This window comes from Parambassis ranga, chromosome 5, assembly GCF_900634625.1.
Source record: "Parambassis ranga chromosome 5, fParRan2.1, whole genome shotgun sequence".
Taxonomy (NCBI): domain Eukaryota; kingdom Metazoa; phylum Chordata; class Actinopteri; family Ambassidae; genus Parambassis; species Parambassis ranga.
The window spans coordinates 11,658,763-11,679,008 of NC_041026.1; the positions used below are offsets into that span (position 1 = coordinate 11,658,763).

General features: G+C 41.5%; 3 protein-coding genes across 5 annotated transcripts; 1 reads left to right on the top strand and 2 right to left on the bottom strand.

Annotated features, from left to right (window-relative positions):
• Positions 1-162: 162 nt before the first annotated feature.
• On the top strand, positions 163-5,247 carry c5h6orf89 (chromosome 5 C6orf89 homolog). Of its 2 annotated transcripts, none has more exons than XM_028405277.1 (9): positions 163-422; positions 519-756; positions 1,435-1,705; positions 1,834-1,999; positions 2,086-2,234; positions 2,331-2,482; positions 2,572-2,707; positions 2,798-2,921; positions 3,081-5,247. In XM_028405277.1, exons 3-9 carry the CDS (start codon positions 1,517-1,519, stop codon positions 3,161-3,163), a joined length of 999 nt encoding a protein of 332 aa, XP_028261078.1. In that variant the 5' UTR covers positions 163-422; positions 519-756; positions 1,435-1,516; the 3' UTR covers positions 3,164-5,247. The 2 variants fall into 2 exon arrangements, with proteins under 2 accessions (XP_028261078.1, XP_028261080.1); XM_028405279.1 differs by having other exon boundaries at positions 524-756.
• A 13-nt stretch (positions 5,248-5,260) lies between these two features.
• Positions 5,261-9,414, bottom strand: dram2b (DNA-damage regulated autophagy modulator 2b). Its single transcript, XM_028405280.1, has 8 exons — positions 9,220-9,414; positions 8,093-8,264; positions 7,869-7,936; positions 7,517-7,659; positions 7,241-7,418; positions 7,074-7,156; positions 6,906-6,998; positions 5,261-6,796 (listed from the first exon to the last, which is right to left on the bottom strand). The coding sequence occupies exons 2-8, from the start codon at positions 8,221-8,223 to the stop codon at positions 6,662-6,664; spliced, it is 831 nt and encodes a 276-aa protein (XP_028261081.1). The 5' UTR covers positions 8,224-8,264; positions 9,220-9,414; the 3' UTR covers positions 5,261-6,661.
• Positions 9,415-10,556: 1,142 nt separating this feature from the next.
• On the bottom strand, positions 10,557-19,776 carry cept1b (choline/ethanolamine phosphotransferase 1b). 2 transcript variants are annotated; one of them, XM_028405275.1, is made up of 10 exons: positions 19,581-19,776; positions 18,265-18,561; positions 17,808-17,982; positions 17,574-17,721; positions 17,339-17,480; positions 14,188-14,272; positions 13,839-13,970; positions 13,579-13,737; positions 13,322-13,447; positions 10,557-12,713 (listed from the first exon to the last, which is right to left on the bottom strand). In XM_028405275.1, exons 2-10 carry the CDS (start codon positions 18,453-18,455, stop codon positions 12,591-12,593), a joined length of 1,281 nt encoding a protein of 426 aa, XP_028261076.1. In that variant the 5' UTR covers positions 18,456-18,561; positions 19,581-19,776; the 3' UTR covers positions 10,557-12,590. The 2 variants fall into 2 exon arrangements, with proteins under 2 accessions (XP_028261076.1, XP_028261077.1); XM_028405276.1 differs by lacking the exon at positions 14,188-14,272 and adding an exon at positions 15,497-15,581.
• Between the last annotated feature and the right edge of the window lie 470 nt (positions 19,777-20,246).

Genomic DNA, 20,246 nt, shown 5'->3' on the forward strand with positions numbered 1-20,246 from the left:
CTGTTTCAAGCTTGACGCATGTTGGTGTCGATGCTGTTTCATGGTTGCACAAGAAACGGAAATAATGGGCGGGACTTCCTGTGGACAGTCTGCGCTCTCATTGGCCAGTCTGATTTGTTTTGGTTGTGATGTTGGCTTTTGTCGTCTTCTGATTGGCTGTAAACACGAGTTTATGAAACATGGTTTCAACCCTTCAGTTATTTCGACTTTCGACTTAAATTTACTGTTAATCGTCAAACAAATAGTGTTTTATAAATAGTGTAATATGTACACTATAAGAGGCTTCAAAACATGAATATGACATTCACATCGGAACATAATGTATGAAATTGGGGTCCATGTTGTGCCATGTGCGTAAATACGCACAACTCTGTCTTGGAAGTCATGCGTATGGATTGTTTTCGTCACAGTTTTTGCTAAATGTAAGTCAATAATTTAATTTCAAACCAAGCATTCAATTTAGAACTACGATAAAATCAGTCTGTGTATCTACTACTTACTCCAATTTCTGTTCTAAGGGCAGCACCGTACAAACACCCCACTGTAACAGCAACAAGGCCCACCAGTAAATGCCTCCTTACCAGAGGGGGGCGGTAAAGCGTCATTTTGTTGTTTTTTTCTCAACCGTAAACAAGCGTTAAAGAAGAAGTAGAAGCCGTTGGTAGCCATGCCCTGCTAGCTGACAAGCCAATTTCTTTTTAAATATAACGTGAGAAATGAAGAAGTCGTTACTCCGACGGTGGATCTCACTTTGAGGTGAGGACTTCAGTTTGTTTCTGGTCGTGAGGTTAAAGTGTTACATGAGTTGCTAACCTGTTAGCTAACCTGTCAGTGTGTTAATGTACTGTCGTGGAGACGTTGACTGCTGCTTTTCGGTTATGTCTTCACAATTATACTAACGCCATCAAACCGATCATTTATGTCAGCTAAAGATGTCGTTGGTTAATGTCGTGTTATCTTGTATTTATAACTGTATTATACGTTTGTAACGCGAGTGTAGCAGCTGAACTGATGGCAGTTCTCAAAAGATGAGCTAAAACAAGTTTTCTGTAGCGAGTAGTTTATATACACATCCGCCATTAGCTCTGTCTGTGAAACCCAATCTACACACTGGCAATGACTCAAAAAGAAAACACAGAATTGTTACTGTATGCAGACTGATCATGCATACTGTTGTGTGAAGTCATCATGCAACACTGTCAGAGTAAAGACTGAACAAAGTTCCTAGCTAAATATTTTGGAGAAAACAATATTAATTTCCTTTTATCTAAGAGTTATTTGGGGGAGCCGCAGTAAATTTCTCATTATTAATTTCCTTTGCAAGAGAAATCTATGGTCAGTTGTCTGAGAAATTTACTACTACTACTATGACTACTACTAATCATGCTATGAGTAATTGCTGGTGCCTTCATAACATACTGGACAACTTCACAGGTGACACCATGCTCTCAGGAAACTGCAGCAGCTGAAGACCACAACGTTTTTTAACCAAGAAGCCGCCGTCACTGTTATCGTCATGGGAACGACGATGAGTGAGCCGTGTATCTACGACAAACTGTCTGAGAGCATTGATATCCTCCGTCAGTCGGGCTACCGCTATGGCATGTCGGAGAGGGAGATCGAGAGGTTCATCAAGCAGGTCCTGGAGACAAACGAGCCTCGAAGAGAACCTCCGCAGTTCCCCATCCTGAGAGCCACTATCAAAGTCAGGCATCCTAACACAAATGTTACACTGCTGGAAACTCCAGAGATTATTCACTCAAAACAATTTTCACAAATGTATTCCTAGACAATCTTGGTGTTACTGTTGTAAAGTGTTTGTTTACTTTGCAGTTTGTGGTGGCAGTGGGCTTCCTGTTGGTGGTGGTGCTGGCCTTCACCTACCCTCAGAACGCCCCCCAGCTTGGTTTTGTCAATCTGGGATGTTACAACTGGTCATCCCCTCTCAGCCACGTCCGACTGCTTTCCCTGCCAATTGCAAAGAAGTACAACTTGCAAGGTGTGAAGCACAATCCGTTCCAAACAAGAGATTACTGGTAATCTTAAAAAAAATAGACACAACATGTTTATTTTTGTGTGGTGCAGGTTTCCATGAGTGGTGGAGTGCTGGCGCTCTCAGGCAAAGTCTAGTCAACTGTTCGGGATGTGCAGAGATCACCTCGGTCCTGGAAGTCCCAGAGAGTCTTAGAGGGACAGTGACTCTGCGACGAGGGCCACAGCTTGTCTTGTTAAAGGTCAGAGGTCAATACAGTCAGAGGAAGTCATCACGTGATGACTCTTTTACCTATTTGCTCAAACTGGTGTCTGAGTGCCCATGCTGCTGTCTGCAGGGCGGGGTGTCCCTCAGTGTCCAGCGACAGCAGCTTGAGGAGCTCTACTTGGCTCACTCAGGCTCCATGTCCATTCTAATGGAGGAGGATGACGGCCTGCAAAACCACAACCATGGCCTCCCTCAGGGACCCGCCAACTTCACCCTGCTCTGGTAAATGTCATGGTTGAATGTTTAAAGGGCTTTATGGGACACTCAGGTCACAGTGCAAACATATCTTTAATTGGCTTTTGTCTCAATAGGAGGTTCAGCTATGGGACCAGGGAGAAAGTGTTGAGATGGCTCTTTCCTAAGGCTGAGCTGTGCCCCCTGCTGGACAGTGCTGGGACCATCCTGCAACGCTGCCTGGTCACCCACAGCACAAACTCCCAGAGCAAGGTTAGCCTAGACCACCATACCCTGAAAGAGTACAGTAATTTATTTACAAAGTGTGCAGCGGCTTTTCATCAGCAGTTGCCTGTGTTTCAGGGTGTCAGGGTGCTGGGCTGGCTGGTGGTGGGTGAAGGTCTGCCGACAGTTCGAGTTCTGCCAGTTCAACGCTGCCAGAAACACTGCAGCTCCTTCAACTTGTGGCTGACATCAGGAGACATGGGTAACATCTGCTACACCTGCACATTTGTTTGTTTTTTTGTATTGACAAAAAAATCTGTGCTAAAGCCTGTTATATATATTATCATTATTACATAACCACTGTAAAATCTTCACCTGATAATCAGTGACGGTTGTCCTCTCTGACCTTTGACCTGTGCAGTGTATGCGGACCCTCGATACTGGCAGATGGAGCTTTTTCCCGGCCGAGGCCAGAACATTATCTGTGATGGGTCGGCCTTTTAACTTTGAAGCTGAGGTGTTTTCTGAACTCCCTGGCTGTCCTGTGGCTCTGCTCACTGATGCCTTTTAACACAGTCTGATCGTCCTCCCAGCATCCTCAGAAGACAGTAAACCACTGCATACGTGACTTCAGATTAGGAAAATGGGGACAAAGTCAGGGGATTGAAAAATGACTTGGTGATCATCCTTCTCTAAATGCTCAGCAGCTCTCAGATGTACTGTGCTCGTGCCATAGCAGCAATCGAATCTCTACCGACTAAAGAACATATAATCAAATTGTCTGTCTTTTAAAAGGTAGTTAGCCTAGTCCCAGAGCTCAGAATAATTGCTCACATCTCAGACTAGATCAGTGATTGAAACAGCTGCTGTTGTGCCCGCTGGTGACCCTTCTCTTGGTTGGAGGAATAAAAACACATTGTTTTTTTGTGCCAAAGCAAGAAAACGTCCTAAGTGTGCTAAAGAGGGTTGACAGTAAGACTAACAACCTTTAAATGGCCACAGATGTATCAGCTGAAAGCTGGTGGGTCTGAGTAAGCAGCATGAACACGGTGTCAGACTGAAGAGAATTGATTAATTGATTAATTGATTACCAGGCTACATGCAGGCGACATTTGGCTTGATTGCCACCTGAAAAACTTGGCTCTAAATTACCACAGTTCACTGTGTGTCAGTTGATTTGTAATAATTAAATCAACTGATTAATATAATTGGAACTGGCAACAGGAGAATATAGAAGCACTGGGAACAGAGGGAGTTTGCTCACTTTGTGTGTTCACCCAGTCACCAGTAATTAATCTCTTGTTGCACTGCATTCTGGGAACTTTAGAGCAATGTTTTGAGTTTAGTGTTGACTTGCTTGACGTGCACATGGATGTTTTAGGAAGGCTAGAAACAGTCTTGCAGCCAACGTGCACCGGTGGTCACTCGTAGTACTGCAGCAAAAAAAAAAAAAAATAACATCATCCAAATAAAAGAGACATAAGATTTAAAGAAATTCAGTTATTTCTCAGAGTCTAGAAATTTGTGTTTCTAGCTTCATCATGATTGGAAACAGAGCTGAGGGTGTGCAGCTGGCCGCACAGCACTGGAGCACTCCCAGAAGCAGGACGCCATCCCTTAGTCTGGTATCTACTGAAGTTCTGACACACGCCTGCAGCTTCAGCTCTTCGTCTTGTTCACTCATTAATTTTAAAGGGCCAGTTCAACCACAACCACAACATTTCATTATTACAGACTTTGAATTTAGTATCGGCAATTTCTGACTTCTGATTTCCCCAAATCATTTAGGGAAGAGACAGCAACAAATCGAGCTTACATCTGCGTGTTACAATAGCACACAAATAACTGCGACATTTAAAAGCAGGGCTATAGGTACAGAGCTCTGTGAGAGGGATGTAAATAAGTTTAAAGATTTTAAAGAAGTCTTTCCACAGTAAATATCCACAGTCTTTTCTCTAATGCATCTGTACAAAACAATCTTTCAGCATAAAAACAACAGACATCACAGACCTCCTAAAGATGCTGAACTTTTCTAAAGCTTAATTCCCTTCTCTATTGTATTTATGTGGAGGTAGAACTAACTGGAGAGAGAAGTGATGATATTTCGGTGAACTGACCCTTCAACAGCCATTAACAACACTAAACTCACTAAACGGCATCGGATGGGAAAGATTTAACTTTAATTTTACTGAATACATAGACCAAGCTGCTTCTCTAATCTGTGTCATTATTTATTGTCATGTATATATGTCAAACATTAACTCTAATGTGTTGTAAAATGGTTATATTTTTGATTGCCACATGATTATCGGTGCGAACAGAGGAACAGTAAAGGATATATTTTGGGAATAATCAGGGTTTCTATGGCTCGTCATGAAATGTCTGAAAAATGTGAAATCAGTTTGCCAAAGTTGATGCTTGTTGATGTTTCTGTGATTTTGGGGAGACGCTCTCTTTTATTTTGATTTACAAGCAGCAATAGAGAAAGCTTAAAGAGAAAGGGGGGGGGGTACATCTTACCAGATGTTTGCTTTGCATAGAGATGTAATAATTTTATGAGGAAATTAAAATGTATGTATTTGCTTCCATCTGTGAGAGTTTCATTTGTAGCTGTACAGTCAACTTTGAACTTTTTGTTTTGCTGACCAGGTTTATTTTATATTATTGACTTTGCAGTTAAAGGGGTTTGTCACGTTAACAGTAAACACACGTGTGTGAAGGTTAGTGTCCAATACTTACTCTGCTTTAGGCTCTAGATTGGTCTGCAGCTCTCAAATTAACCAAAACAAGGAGCTAAAGGAAGCTCGAAAGCCTCTATAGATAAATAATGACAAAACATTGATTAGGTTTTAATCTAATGTCTGTATCATTAATTTATAACCGTCATTACAAATACACCTTTATTAGTTAATCATGTACAGAATAATGTACAGCAGATGCCAGCAGACAGTGCAGAAGATAAACATGGACTGCAATGTTGAGCAGCTTTTTAAAATGTAATTAAATATTGATATATAGTTGTAGATATATTGTGAATTTATTGGCTGAAAGAAATATGTCATATGGTACTGTTTTCTCCAGCAAAATGTGCATAATACTGTTACACATTATAGTTCCTTTCTCTGAATGATTTATAAAAACAAAAAATAGTTTGGTCCAAGTTAATGTAGCTTCAGCTCTGTGTTCCACTGATCAGCGCCTGGTGGTGCTAACGTGGAAGCTAAAGCGACAGCTATGAGCTAATGCAAAGGCCAAAAATGTAAAACCCAAATATTTTATTAATAATAATAATAATAATAATAATATTTTAAGTGTTGATTAGTCAGATCAGCCCCAGGAGGTGAACTGTCATCATCTGATGAAAACAGTACAGGTCAGTCAGGATGAGTTCAGTTAGAGGAACCTTAAAGGTAATAATATAATATTACTTAAAGGTAATAGCTATAGCTATAAATATTATAGCCATAAACAGCATGTCATTATTAACTGAAATTAACAGTTTCAATTATTCCAGTGGCACACAGAAGTTAGCGCATCTTTCTCCTATCATTGTGGGACCAGCTCTACACCACCAACAATAAAAGAACAAATACAAAACACCAGTGTAATAATAACAGTGATGCAGCTAAACTCAGATCTGAGTATTCTTTATCAACCAGCTGGCTCTGATTAATTTTATTTTGGACCCCGGTGGACTAAAAAAAAAAAGTAAGTAAATATGCTCAAATATGAACTGATATAAAGTGCAGTAATATTGACAGAAGCATATTTGGATTTTCAGGGTTAATCTCTCCTTTGCATTTCAGACATGTCTGCTCCACAGTCCAGCACTGAGGTGGGGACACAAACCCCAAAAAAGTCTGACTACATAATAACACCGGAGGGAGGATATGTTTGGGTGCACAGACCCTTTAAAAACCATTACAGCTCAATATAAAAAGCCTTAAAAATGTGGTTAGAACTCTTAAAATAGGTGTAAAAGTATTTTGTTTAAATCTCGGGTCACGTGGCTCCTGAAAGCAGCGGAGAAGACTCAGACGCGTCACGTTTGTTCTGATGTAACACTGCGAAGCCTCCGTGTGGCCAGTCGTACAGGTGACTGCTCTGCAAGTCTGCCTCTGCTCGCAAGTGTATTTTCTTCATTTAGAAAACAAAACACAACAAACAAAATGATCAGAGAACGAGCACTTTCTGACTCTGAGCTTACTCTGAGATGGGCTGTGGGTGTAGAAATAAGACAAAGTACCTGAAAATCTCTGATGTAGGTGAGGAAGAAGCTGATGAAAGAGAAAGCCAGAGACCATTCAGACACAGTACTGATGATGTGAGGCGTGTAACCCTGAAGGAAAAGGAACACACGTGAATAGTTTTGTGGCTGTTAGAGCTCATTTAACTCACTCAGAGGACTACTGACCGTCTCTCCTGGGGTCCAGTGTAGTTTGCGTGGTACGTCCACCCCCGTCAGACTGCTGTACATGATGACTGATGATACAAACACTGGCATGCTGTTAAGCATTTATAACTCAGGACACGAGCGTGTTTACTCTGAGTAAACATGATTACAGGCAGCTTTAAGGATACTGCTGATGATGCTGCTCAGAGTCCAGACTCCGATGCCGAGCCGGATGAGGTAGATGGTCTTGCTGTGAATGTAAGGCTGCATGTAGAATGACAGAAAAGTCTGAGCCAGGATGTAGAGAGCCCCGACCCCGAAGGTCAACACCGCCCCCACCAGGTGCATGGAGAACAGCGTGGTCTTCTGCTCAGACAGACACACACACACACACACACTGCTGTCAAAGTCCACACCTGAGACACCCAACAGGTGTAGAGTGATCTCAGACAAGCAGTAATCACCTGGAAGTTGGCCACCACGCACATCCCGAAGGAGCTGATGATGCCCAGCGCCAGACCAAAGCGGTTCAATCTGTGGAGTTTGAGCTCTTCGTCACTGGTCAGCGCCTCCACCTGTTTGTAGCGCACATATACAGTCGCTATACCTGCAAACAGAACACAAACAGGATGAGCCCGATGTTTGTTTGTGTGTTTGATAACAAATCAGATCAGATACAGAGACAATAAACAAACTAAAACATGATGTCATGATTATGATCTTTATGTACATGCACTGCAGTGTGAATATATGTATACACATGCGATGTTTAATGACTGCCAAAAAAATGCAATATACAACTGTGTACCGTGTTACCTAAAAAAGCTGAGACATCCAACATGATGCCGAACACACACCTCTCAGGTGCCATCGTTCCTGTATCACTGTAACACACAAGTGAAAACATTAAACTAATTTCTCCCTTGCTTGTACGACTCTGTGTGAGCTAAGCAGATAAACAGGTTATGGCAATAATTTGATTAGCCGGCTACAGCTGAGAAGAAAACCAGCTTCTGTGAACTGGACATGAGCAGACAGACCTGATGTAAGGCACCAGAGGATCCACGTGTCTCAGCACCACCGCTGTGATGTAAGCAAAGACGAAGGAAGCTGCCGTCCAGATGACCAGAGCGGCAGGAAGGAAGCAGAGACCCTGCTGGAACCACCACATGGCTCCTCACTGTGTGCGTGCTGCTGCTGGTTCACTCTGTCCTGTACAAAAAAACAACAGCATGGATTCATTTCTACAGACTGATGTCAACATTTACTTTGTTTTACGAAGAATATCAAACAGGAAAAAACAGTTTGAGCTTTAGAGGAATTTAAAAGCACGTAACCACGATAAAAGGGAACACTAAGACACCTGCCTTTTGAAAATGAGGAAGTGAAACCTGAGTGTAGTGTGAATCTGTGAGCGTGGTTTGTGAGACTAGTTTGCAAACCCTAAATACTTTTCTTTGCAGACTGAGTCAATTGTTGTTAGTTAGTTTCAAGTTTGCTGTGTCTTAGTGTTTTCAGAAAAAGAATAAATAAGTACAATCCTTTTCACCGGTGGTTCATGGTAGGAGGAGGAAACCTTTATGAGGCGCATACAAAATTAAAAACACTTTTCAAGTGTCATCACTAAACAGTCAATATCAATAAACAGTGAGAGGGGAAACTATGTTTGAAACTGTGGATGTTTGATCTGTCATTTAATGAATTAATTATTTAACAACAATTAATATCACAGGTATTTATGTTGGTTTAACTCTGGTACAGTGTAACACAGGTAAGTTCACATGTTCTCAGGGAGAAAGTGAAACAGTAGAAAAGTATCATAAACCAAAGTCCACTGTAAAAACTGACGAATTTAACACAGTCTATAAACTAAGCTGCAAATCTCGTAAAATACTGTAAAGAGACGATCATGAACAAATAAAACCCACACAAATATTTATCAATATGCTAAAAAAAGACAGGTAAATATATTAATATACATTATTAAAACACAAGCTAACGTTAGCTGCGTTTAACAGCTTCCACTCTCCAACACTGAGGGGATGTTTTAGCTTATAATAATAATAATAATAACTACATTTGTTGACAGTACACAGCTACAAATTGAGGAAACGTAACTACAAACAGTCACAAGGAGCCAGAGCCGCTTCATCATAATGACACTCACGTTATTTGAGTCCTCCAGCGACCATGACCTTCCTGCGACAGTAGAAACAGTTCGGTGTTTTATCTAAAGTCCTAAACGAGGCGTTCAGACCTCAGTTAGACGACGCTAATCATCGGTTTAGACGAAAACTTCATGAAAAAATTTTAACTGGAAATACTAACAACGTCCGCGTACTTGACTGTCATGATGAAGTGCGCATGCGTCAGTCTGTCACAGAGAGAGCGCATTGTTGTCCTGAGTTTTGCCTCACAGGCAGCATGAAACTATCAGCTGATACTGATGTCTCCCCAGAGTCCTGAATGGCAAAATCTGCTTGTACCTCTGCTAGTTATTTCACTTTTGTGTAAATAAATCAAAGCGAGTCAGAATGTTGTGCTATTCTGAAACATCTAAACACTGGCATACGGGCCTACTACCACTACATACATCATATATGTCCTATAATCATGTAATTTCAGGGGAATATGAGCTGGGAACATACCATATTTAGGCTTAATTTTAACAACACAACATACAGTGTAACCTAAGAGTTTTAAAATAGAACTGCTTCTTTCATTTAAAAACATACCATCAGTCTTTTTCCACAGAGGACACAGTCGATACCTGGTTCCAGGTGGGAGTATGAAGTTTATTTGCATTGGCAGGTGAAGGAGAGACTGTCAGGTGAACGTCTAAGAACACACTGGTGGGTTGCAATACCTGAGCTTGGCAGAGGGTTCGAGAACTTTTACACCCAAACCTCCAAAAAGCAGAAACACACACACACACAAACACACAGTGACAACACACTCATGCAAACAAATGTGTTTAAGGCAAATGTTTACTGGTAACAATGAGAGCGTTTAACTATTTGTACACAAGCTGCGGCTGTTGTCGTTATGAAAAGTTTTTCAGGTAGTGGTTATACAAAGACTCTCCGGTTATAGTACAAAATATACAACAGGATATACACTACACACACAGATCAGTCCATTTTCTCTAATAACAAAAAAACAACAGACAAAAAAAAGACGAATATATCCTACATGTGACATTCAGGACTGAGCAATCAACACTTATGTAATGCAGGAAGTATGTCTTCATTTAGACACATTTACTCTGTCAAATGTACCTCAGCTCACCTAAACACTGTCTTATCATTCTGCCTAAAAGTCTGAAAAATTATTTTATTACCTTATTTTTTTAGTCTATTATTGTATTTTGTACAATTGATTCTTTAGTTGCATATAATTAAATTTCGTCTCTATTTTTTTAAATTCAACATTTCCCCTGTCTCAGTATCCATACACTAACAAAACAAACATAAAGCACAGAAAAAGAAAAAAAAGAAAATTATATTCAAGAATTTAAGCTTTTTTATCTCGGTATTTCTCTATTTACAAAATGTTCTTAAAATTCACATCTTTATTCTCGTATTATAAACTCAGTACAGTATTATAGGAGACACAAACATTTGCGTGATTTGGGTGAACTGGCCCTTTAACACTGTGTATGCTGTCTTCCTGTTCAGAGCATCCCAGATTGTTGACACCATTAGAAGTCCTCCAGTTAAGACACTGTCACTGTTGTGAAGATATTGTTCATCAATGACTCTCACTACAGTCAACACTTGGCACTGTAGATCATTTTTAAACATGCATATTATCTGCAGATGGATCGTTTCAATGAAACATAAACAAACAGGCACAAAGCATGAAACTAAAATCTGCTGTTAAGGACAACAAGTCGTCAATGAAACACGCCCTCAAAGTGAGGTGCCGGGACACTACGTTTGAGGATTTTTTTTTTTTTTTGTGGAAGCAGACGAGTGTTTCAAATAACAGGCTTTTATTAACTTTGATCTGATTCATCAGTCACCACCTTAAAAAAAAAAAAACGTCATCATGTGACTTCATCTCCTGCACAGTCACACAGACCTGCACCTGTTCTACTGCAGCAGGTTTGTGTTGTTAGAGGGGAAAAAACAGATTTTAATACTGAATACATCATCACAGGAAAAAGCAACATGTTCTTATTAAATGCTCCACTTCCTGTTTGTGAGATAATGCACAATAAAAAAAATAAATGCAACAATTCACACTGACATGTCCCCACATGACACAAAATGTGCATTAATCCAGCTCTCAAACTAACTACACCCTAAAATAAATGCTGCATTTAATCTTGTTAAGTTTGGAAGATTGACCCTTTTTAAAATGTAACACTATATCCTGATACTTTTATTTTAAGTATACATTTTTCTATCATCTGTAGGAACCAATGGAGAAAAAAACAGATGAGAGAGGAGGACTAAAGCATCAGCTCTGGGGTCGTTTCCATCATATATGTGGACAATGAGGTGGACAATGAATAGACATTACTGCTGCTAAGGAAGCTGTGTGTGCTGCTTTGATTGTTGTTACCATCAACTAGAAAATGTGAAAAAACCTGAGTGTACACATTCTTTGCTGAAATCAAAAAGTATAAGTTCTTTTTGTCATCTCCATCTATTCACTGTGGCTGACTGATGAGTGTGTGAAGGCAGAAACAGATGAGTTGTGTAACTCTTGTTGCGTACATACGCTCTATGCAGCTCATCTACTTCTGCCTTCGGTCACTACTTACCAATCGCCCATAAAGCCCAATTCTATGGAGCATTAACCGAACTATCAAACAATCACATGACTCATTAAACAAACACAAAACCTTCACCCTGACGTGAACAGTGCACAAAAACCTCAAGTGCATATTAATAAGTGAGAAACAACTGGCAGTGATTATTCTTCATGTTAGTACAGTAAGGACTCTGTGATATGTTAAATAAAATTTCCTCCAAAAGCAGATGTTGCTGATGTAAAACAGCCGTGCAGTGCTGCGTAATGTGCAGGAGATGATGTTAGAGGATGTTTAACTTAAGAAGAAAAGCACAGATACTGTAACAGTTTGGTATTTACAACAGCAGAAAGGTAACGTTATGCAAATATTACAAAACTTATAATCATGAAAAGCAAAGAGTTCGATTCATTTCCTAAACATGTTTTTTTTTGTCTTGCACACGAACAGTTAAAACATACTGAAGTTTCTCTCCTTGAACAGCGCGAGCAGCACCTGTACTCTCCTGTGTAACCATGAGTTTGTCAGAAGGAGATTTCTTATTACTGGAGAAGAAGATGAAACAAATTCAACTCTGCAGCGGTGAAAAAAAGAAACAGTGACAGTAATATTCCAGTATCTTAATATATATATTATTTGTCCTCACATTCAGTTGGCAGAAGCACATACTTTACATCACGCATCCCCCACCCCCCTGCGTCTCTACGTGGAAAACAGAGGGAAGAAAAGATGAGTGCGGCTAACAGGAAGGAACAGAGTCAGTTATGGCCGGCGTGTCCTCAGTGCGGAGCTGAACCGAGGACTGAACAAGGCTTGATTTTGAAAACGAAAATGTGAAGATGGCCGGCAATCTGGTTGCAAACACTGACACAGTAACGCACCAAGTCAAAGAAGGAAATGATCTGCAGGAGAGAGACAGAGAGAACCAGTCACTCTTCAACAGCAGGAGAACGAACTTATGACACACAACAACAACAACAACAACACCTCCGACTGAAGAATACGATCGTGTCAGGAGAAGGGATGTCAAAGATCACAGAAATTGATCAGTTAAATGATTTATATGTTTTTTCTGTGTGTAACTTAAGTAGAAGCAGGTGAGTGTTACGGTGCCACCTGCTATGATTTACTGCCATTTTGCGACCTCCTTACTGTTGAGGACACATCTTGAATGAAGGCGAGAGGACGCCTCACCTTCATATGATGGATAAACCTGCTTCAGCAAATAAACGGTGTTGGATTTTGTGCATGATATTTGATTCATTTGCACTGAATTCCCATTGTACTTCGATAAATGGGCCAGGGTTGTGGTACTTCTGTTCAGTTCTACTTAATAATAACAATAGTTTCACATTTTGACTTCATGTCATGGTGTTAATGGGTTTCCAGGCAACACAATCTACCATCAAACTATAGTGCAGGATCTTGACAGCCATCATCAATGTCTTCATCACAATTTTAAAAAATTGACTTTGTTTTTGTGTGTGTGTGTGTGTGTGTGTAAACTTACCAGTGCAATCCAAAGCACCAGGTACTCGTCAATAAAACTATTGAAATACTGATCCAGGAACAGTAGACCTGGTCCCAGGAAGGCTAAATCATGGAGATGCATCTCACTTCTTGTCATATGTGCTACCTATAGAGTGAATTGAAAAAAAAAACAACAAAAACATACAGTTAGCATTTAAGAGAAAGGGCTCACATTTCTACCACTTAGACAAAAACAAAGAGGATAACACATTAGTTCTAAAACGATGTCTGACTTACAACTAATTTATTGGTGATTTTGGCCGAGACGAAGCCAAACGCCAGGATATAAAGACACGGATGTTTCTCAAAGAGCTGGACAGCAGACTTCTTGTATATCATCATGGCCAGAATAATTACTGTGCCAATATGTAAGACGGGAGAGAGGACGCTGGTTCCCTGAGGACAGAGACAACAAAAAGACAACAAAGTGAAGGTTTACAGAACAGCTCCACAGTGTTTACTATAAAAAAAAAAGCAGAGGACGTTTTAAAACTTACAGCTATTGTGGATCCATTTTTGCCCACACCGCCTGTAAAAATAACTCTGAAGTAGTTGGTGCAGGAGAAGATGGCTCCTAAAAATGTACAGATGGCAGGAACCATTTTCATCTGGACATTTAGGATCGGAATCTGGGAATCAAGGTGTGAACACATGAGAACACAAACAGAGTCAAAGAAGGCCTGGTCCTTCACAGACAGTGTATTTGGGAGCACATTTAACTTTTCTATTTAAATGGGAAAGCACATGTTTTAAGTAAAACAGTCAATTACCAACATAAACATTACATAATTATGTCATTATTCTCATTGATGTCACTTTGTAGGAATTAGAACTGATCAGAATTACCAGCGACTGCCAAAAAGCAGATCCTCCCACGGCGGCCAGCAAATACATGATTATAATGAAGATTTGCACCTCAGTCACATCAATGCTGAGTGGGAGGAGAAAGCAGAGTTTACAGTGAGGATTAGTGATGGCTACCAGCACACAGTCATCCTGCAGCCTTCCTCCACAACACACACACGGAGATGAAGATGCTTCTTCTGGACAACAAAGCAGCAACAGCAGCTGCAGGACGGACGCGATCGGCGGCGACCTTCACCTCCCGGCTCAGTGTCACTCAGTCGCTTCCTTAGTGAATCGTTTTTTCTTAGTTTGAACTGGTCTGTATTTTATTTCTTTACTTTTTAATGTTTGTTTCTACTGATTCTCAAAGAGCTGTGCAAGAGGCTTTAGATTTAATTTAATATTTAATTTAATATTAAAATAAAAGATTCAAAGATGCTAACAGTCAATAATGGATCCTTTTTGTTTGATAACAGCCTGGAGTGGGTTGATGTTAGTTTTTAACAAGTTTGAGGGACGTCTTATGAGGATCTCAGCTAGTTCTTCACGAGAGCAGATGTGTGGTTCGGGTCATTGTAATGCTGGAAGAAAAAACAACGACCAAACCCAGTTTTGCTGCTGCTCCCTTTAGGTTTTCTTTCATAAGATATTCAGACAGTCTTTAATCCCCACAGCATTATACTGCCACCGCCGTGTTTGACTGTGGGAACCTTTGTTGGGTATATGCCTCAGTCTCTCCTTTCTTTCTGCACATGAAGGCAACATCTCTGTGACCAAAGCGGCCTAGTTTTGTTTCATTTACCAAATGACACACTCCTAGTATCTGTAATCTTTCTCCAGGTTTGTCCTAGCATACTTCAGTCTGGCTCGGACAGGTCTTTTTTGTAGAAGTGGAATTTTTCTTGACCATGTGGACCCTAGTGACGGTCTTCTCTGAAACTTTAATTCCAGACGTGGCTAAATCATTCACTAGTGTCTTGGCAGTTGTTAAAAAAGTGTCTTTAGACATACTTCTCACATTTACTGTTCAACCACGTTTTCACAAGTGTCGCAAAATGTTCAATCTCAAGTGCCTCTGCTTAACAGGTCACTCCGTTAAATCAAAGTACTATGGTAAAATGGTGTGCTAAAAGTTTTTTGCTCTGTTAAATAGTACTTTAAAAAAAACAACTGCTGTTACTGAAGAGCCCATTTACTGACTACAGCTTTGAGTAGAAGAGAAGTGAATGAATTTCTCTCCATGAGTCCAAGCAGGTCATTGTGGAAGCAGACAGCAGGCAGCCATGCAGGCAGCAGCCAGGAGGTTTACCGTGACGTTCCACAGGCAGGGACCCACAGTGGCTGTGAGCATCTGTAATCCTGCCAGACAGAGCTGCACCTCTGTTATGTCAAATCTACACACAGAACACATTCACATTTACTCGAGACCCCCTCCGACTGTTACCACCTCATGAAATACCTTCAAAGATTAACTAGCATATCCAAGTTTTGTAGTTTAGTGAACAAACTAGGGATGTCCCGATCAGGTTTTTTTGCCCTCGAGTCCGAGTCTGAGTCATTTGATTTTGAGTATCTGCCGATACCGAGTCCCGATCCGATACTTTCTATAAAGGCACTCATTGCGGCAAAACCCGTGTGTGTGTAGGCCTGTCACGATAACAGATTTTGCTGGGCGATTAATTGCCAAGAGAAATTATTGCGATAAGCGATAATATTGTCAAATCAATGTTCAACTAACATAATGATAATGACATATAATGCAAGTACACCCTTTCAAAGATCAATAAACTTTAATTTCTAAAGAACATTTAACATTGGAAAGGCCCCCAATTATCAACACTATTATTATTATTGTTATTATTAATGGTATTAATATTATTATTATGAGTAGTGGTAGGCCTATTACCGCACATGTGTTTGTGTGCGCACGCGTTTGCGTGTGTGTATGCGCATCAGCGAATTTTAAAAACGCCACCATGTAGACAGAAACACATAAAATAGCAGAGATGGCACAAGAGGACTGGGCAAGAGGACTAGACTGGGTGGCGCTGCCGCGAGTGCCGCCAGTAAGAAGGCAGAGGACTTCACTCGTACAACGCGGACTCTCTTTGATGGCACGTTGTATTCCTGAGCATGTTTAGTCTTGTGGTGAATTGTGTGGAAGTGTTGAACCAGTGTTGTGCAGCTTCACAGCTCTGTGTTGCTGTAACGTCCAAGCCCTGCAGCGCTGTGACGCACCGTGGCGACGCAGACAGCGAGCTGACCGTGGTCTGCTCAGAACATCCCGTAAACGTCACACAATGAGTTAAAAAAATAAGAACTACCTGTTGGTTTGACACATTTTAAGACAGAAGCCGCGGGCCATATTAAATCTGACGGCCGGACTTTGCACACTTTATACGCTATGACGCACCAGAGTGACGCCTTTTGTCATCCAGCCTCTTTGGCAGCGAGAGGGGGAGAGAGAGAGAGAGGACAACAAACAAGCGCGCAAATGTAATTTATCACGGCCGAAAAACGTATCGAGCCCATTTAAAGTTATCGTGCAATTAATTGATTTATTGTTTATCGCGACAGGCCTGTGTGTGCGTGTGCCGCCACACTGGGAGATTTCACACACGCAGCACATCGAGGTCTCGAACCAGGACATGTCGCACCAAAAGCAGCTGTCATACCCCTGCACTACAAGACACAGAGCCACCCTGCACAGAAGGCGTTAACTTTGACAGCCCTAAAAAGTATATATCCGAGTCCTGATCGGGAGGTAATGTCCGATTCCGATCGAGTCTGAAATCACGTAATCGGGCCCGATTTCCGATCATGTGATCGGATCGGGACATCCCTAGAACAAACTTCAAACCATCTATTCACCTGTTTGACATTTGAATGAATGGAGGTGAGTAACACGTTCGGTGACTCAGAACTCCACTAATTTTGTGGACAAGATTTTGTGTTTAGCAAAGCGTGAAATACTGATGATACTTTCCTAAATATGAAAGAGGGAATGTTTTGCTCAGCACAGCTCAGCATCCGAAGTACTGACACATTCAGGTATGCTGCGATGTGAGAAACACTCAAACCTGCTGAGGACATTCCTGTAATAGCTGAACTTAATCAACAAAAAAAAAACAAGCAGCACTTGTTAACTCACATGCCAAAGCGTAACGTTCCTGATACGTATGTTTGCCAGTGGGCACAGTAGAACATGAACATCCCCGCGAAGCAGCAGAAGAACATCCAGTCCGGGTTGGTTCCCAGTTGTACTGCTATACTGGTGCCCAACACCACAAACACTGCAGAGACAACCACGACGACACACGCAGGGTTAACAGAGCCCCGGGCTAACAGAGACGGGATGGAGGATGTCACACAGGGAATAAACTGACCGGTGGAGAGGGAGTCACAGCCGTGGTCAAACAGCTCACCAAGTGGTGAGCTGCTGTTGGTGCGTCTGGCCTGCTTCCCATCGATGGCGTCCAATGACTGATAGATAAACAGACCCACCGCACACAACAGGTACGCCCAGAGAGGAGCCTGAAAACACACACACACACATTCATACGGAGCATATCAAAGGCTGGAGGTGGTCCAAAGGAAAAAGATGAGAGTTTGATACTCACTTGTTCAGTGGCAGTTGGACAATAGTAGACAAGGACAAGGGTGGTGAAGACATTGGTGGCCAAGCCGATGATGGTGATGAGGTTGGGGGCAATCCATGAAGGAACCCGGGCCACCAACCATTCCCAGTAACGCTGCATCAGAGGCTCCAGCAAGGAGCGTCCAGCACTGCGGTACCTGCAGCGATGGACGACAGTCATGATCATGAGGGATTTATGAAGAACCACATCATGGTTACAGTTCATTTCCATGGTTACAGTACTAAGAGGTCTACCACTAGTAAAATATCTCATTAAATGGACACTTGCATCATTTGTTTTTAGATACAAAAGTGTGTTCTTGGAAGGTCAGAAAATATTACATAAAAAATTCATGACAGTAACCTGATATTTTCCTAAATCTCATGATTGTAAGGTGTCGAACACTAAACATTTAAAAGCATTTCAGACTCAGTGTTACCTGTGCTCCTCCAGCCTCTTGAGCTGGTGTCGAGACAAGGGGGGTGAGGGCAGCTCAATCAGCCTGCGCAGGACTCCAGGGGCCAGCCAGCAGGCTGCCTCCATGCCCATGCCCTGCCCAGGGTCCTTGTCCCGGCCAAGGGCTTGGCGAGAACGCAGGCCCCCCCCTTGCTGCTGCCCCGTCGCACTCATGGAGCCCTGCTGCCTGCCGGTGTGATCCCTGGTGGCTCTGCCTCTGCCACTGTCCTGTCTGAGGAGCTAAAGATCCACAGTGGGGCTGGATACGGCTAGATGGTTCCTAGAGGAACAATCCAATATAATCCAGTATCTAAAAACCCTCCACATGTATGCTCCGACTGAACAGAGATGCACACTAACAGTCACAATATAAACAACATGTAGACACTTGTAGTGATGCTCCTAGTGACATTTTTAAAGACGAACAACATCCTGCCACAACACAAAGCTCTACTGACATTATCAGAAACACTTTAATCAGGCAGATTCAAAGTAAAGATGTTATACCAGGTAATGTTCAGAGCTTTATTCTGGTATAAATCATAATTCACTTCTGCCTGGCATTAAATGGTGAAAGCCAGACAAGAAGAAATGCCAACACAGATCAAATTAAAAGTAAAATACTTACTTTATAAAAGTATTACGACAGTAAGGCAGATTCAATAATGTGTTGTCGATGGCATGAGAATTTTTTTTTAACCTAAACCATCATTTATTTGTTTGACAAAACATCTCTGTCCCCAGGAGGGGTCACATGTCACCGTATTCTCGCACCGCGGTGACATCTCTGACATGTTACACTTCCTACCTTCTTATAAACACGTCTCTGAGATTAACTAACGTTGTGACCAAATCAGACTGTGTAAAAGAACCATTCAGCGTTACTCGCTGTGGCTGACAGCAGCACAATAAACTGCTGACAGCAACAACCATAGCAAACAACCTGCTTCTTAGGCGGTTTACTAACAGCAGCTAGCATACTTGCTGTTAGCTAACTTCACATCAGTCTCACTGGCGGTGACGGTTAGCATTAGCTGGAAAGGTTGTAACGTTAGCTCACCAAGAAACCACAAAAGACTTGTGTCAGTTTGGTACTTTTAAATTATTCGCTTGTCGATTGGTTAATATATCCTCCTCATGCTCTCATTAGTGAAATGATCACTGCACAGTTAGGATATCGATACTATCAGGCTCATACTGTTGACACCTCCCGTGATGACTACCGCTAGCATACACTTAGCCAGACAAGCTAATCGGAAAGACAGCTAGCGAGCTGCTGAGCTAACGAGTGAAACTGACCTGGCCGATTAAAGGACGAAATCCACAGACAGTCCGAAGGGCAGCGAGGGCGCTTCCAGACAACAGACAGCACCTCTCTGGGGGCGCAGGGTTTTTTAAATTTCCCCTTTGTGACTTGGTGCAGCAGTGGCAATCGTAGATGGATCACCACGACCGGTGTCACTGTGGTTGACACCGTAAGCTAGTTACCGCTAGCCATGACGGAAATCTCGCGAGATGTTCTTGGTTTCACGGGAAAAATTTGCCCTGGGTCGAATCATCCAGGCAGGCTGCATCCTCCTGAATGAATGATGCCCACATGTGTGCAAAGGAAATATGCTAATATCTGTCTTGTAATGATTTGTTAATTCATTATAATTCACGTCTGCATTTGTGTCAGGAGGATTATAAACAAGAGGAACCTGAATACCAAGTATCTATAGATAACACACTTTATTAATTATATTTTATTGTTTATTTATTGAAGCTTGCTTTAGTGCCACCATATGGTAAAGTTATGTACACATTTATCTTAAATTTGGTGGAAATTTAATGTTGCTTTTAAGAGGTACAGCGTTTCATTCACAAATAAAATAAAAATAAACATGCCTACTCCACTTTGGTAACCAGCTGTAGAGAAACAAAGAATACCACAAACAAACATCACCATCTTTTTAACTTGTCGTA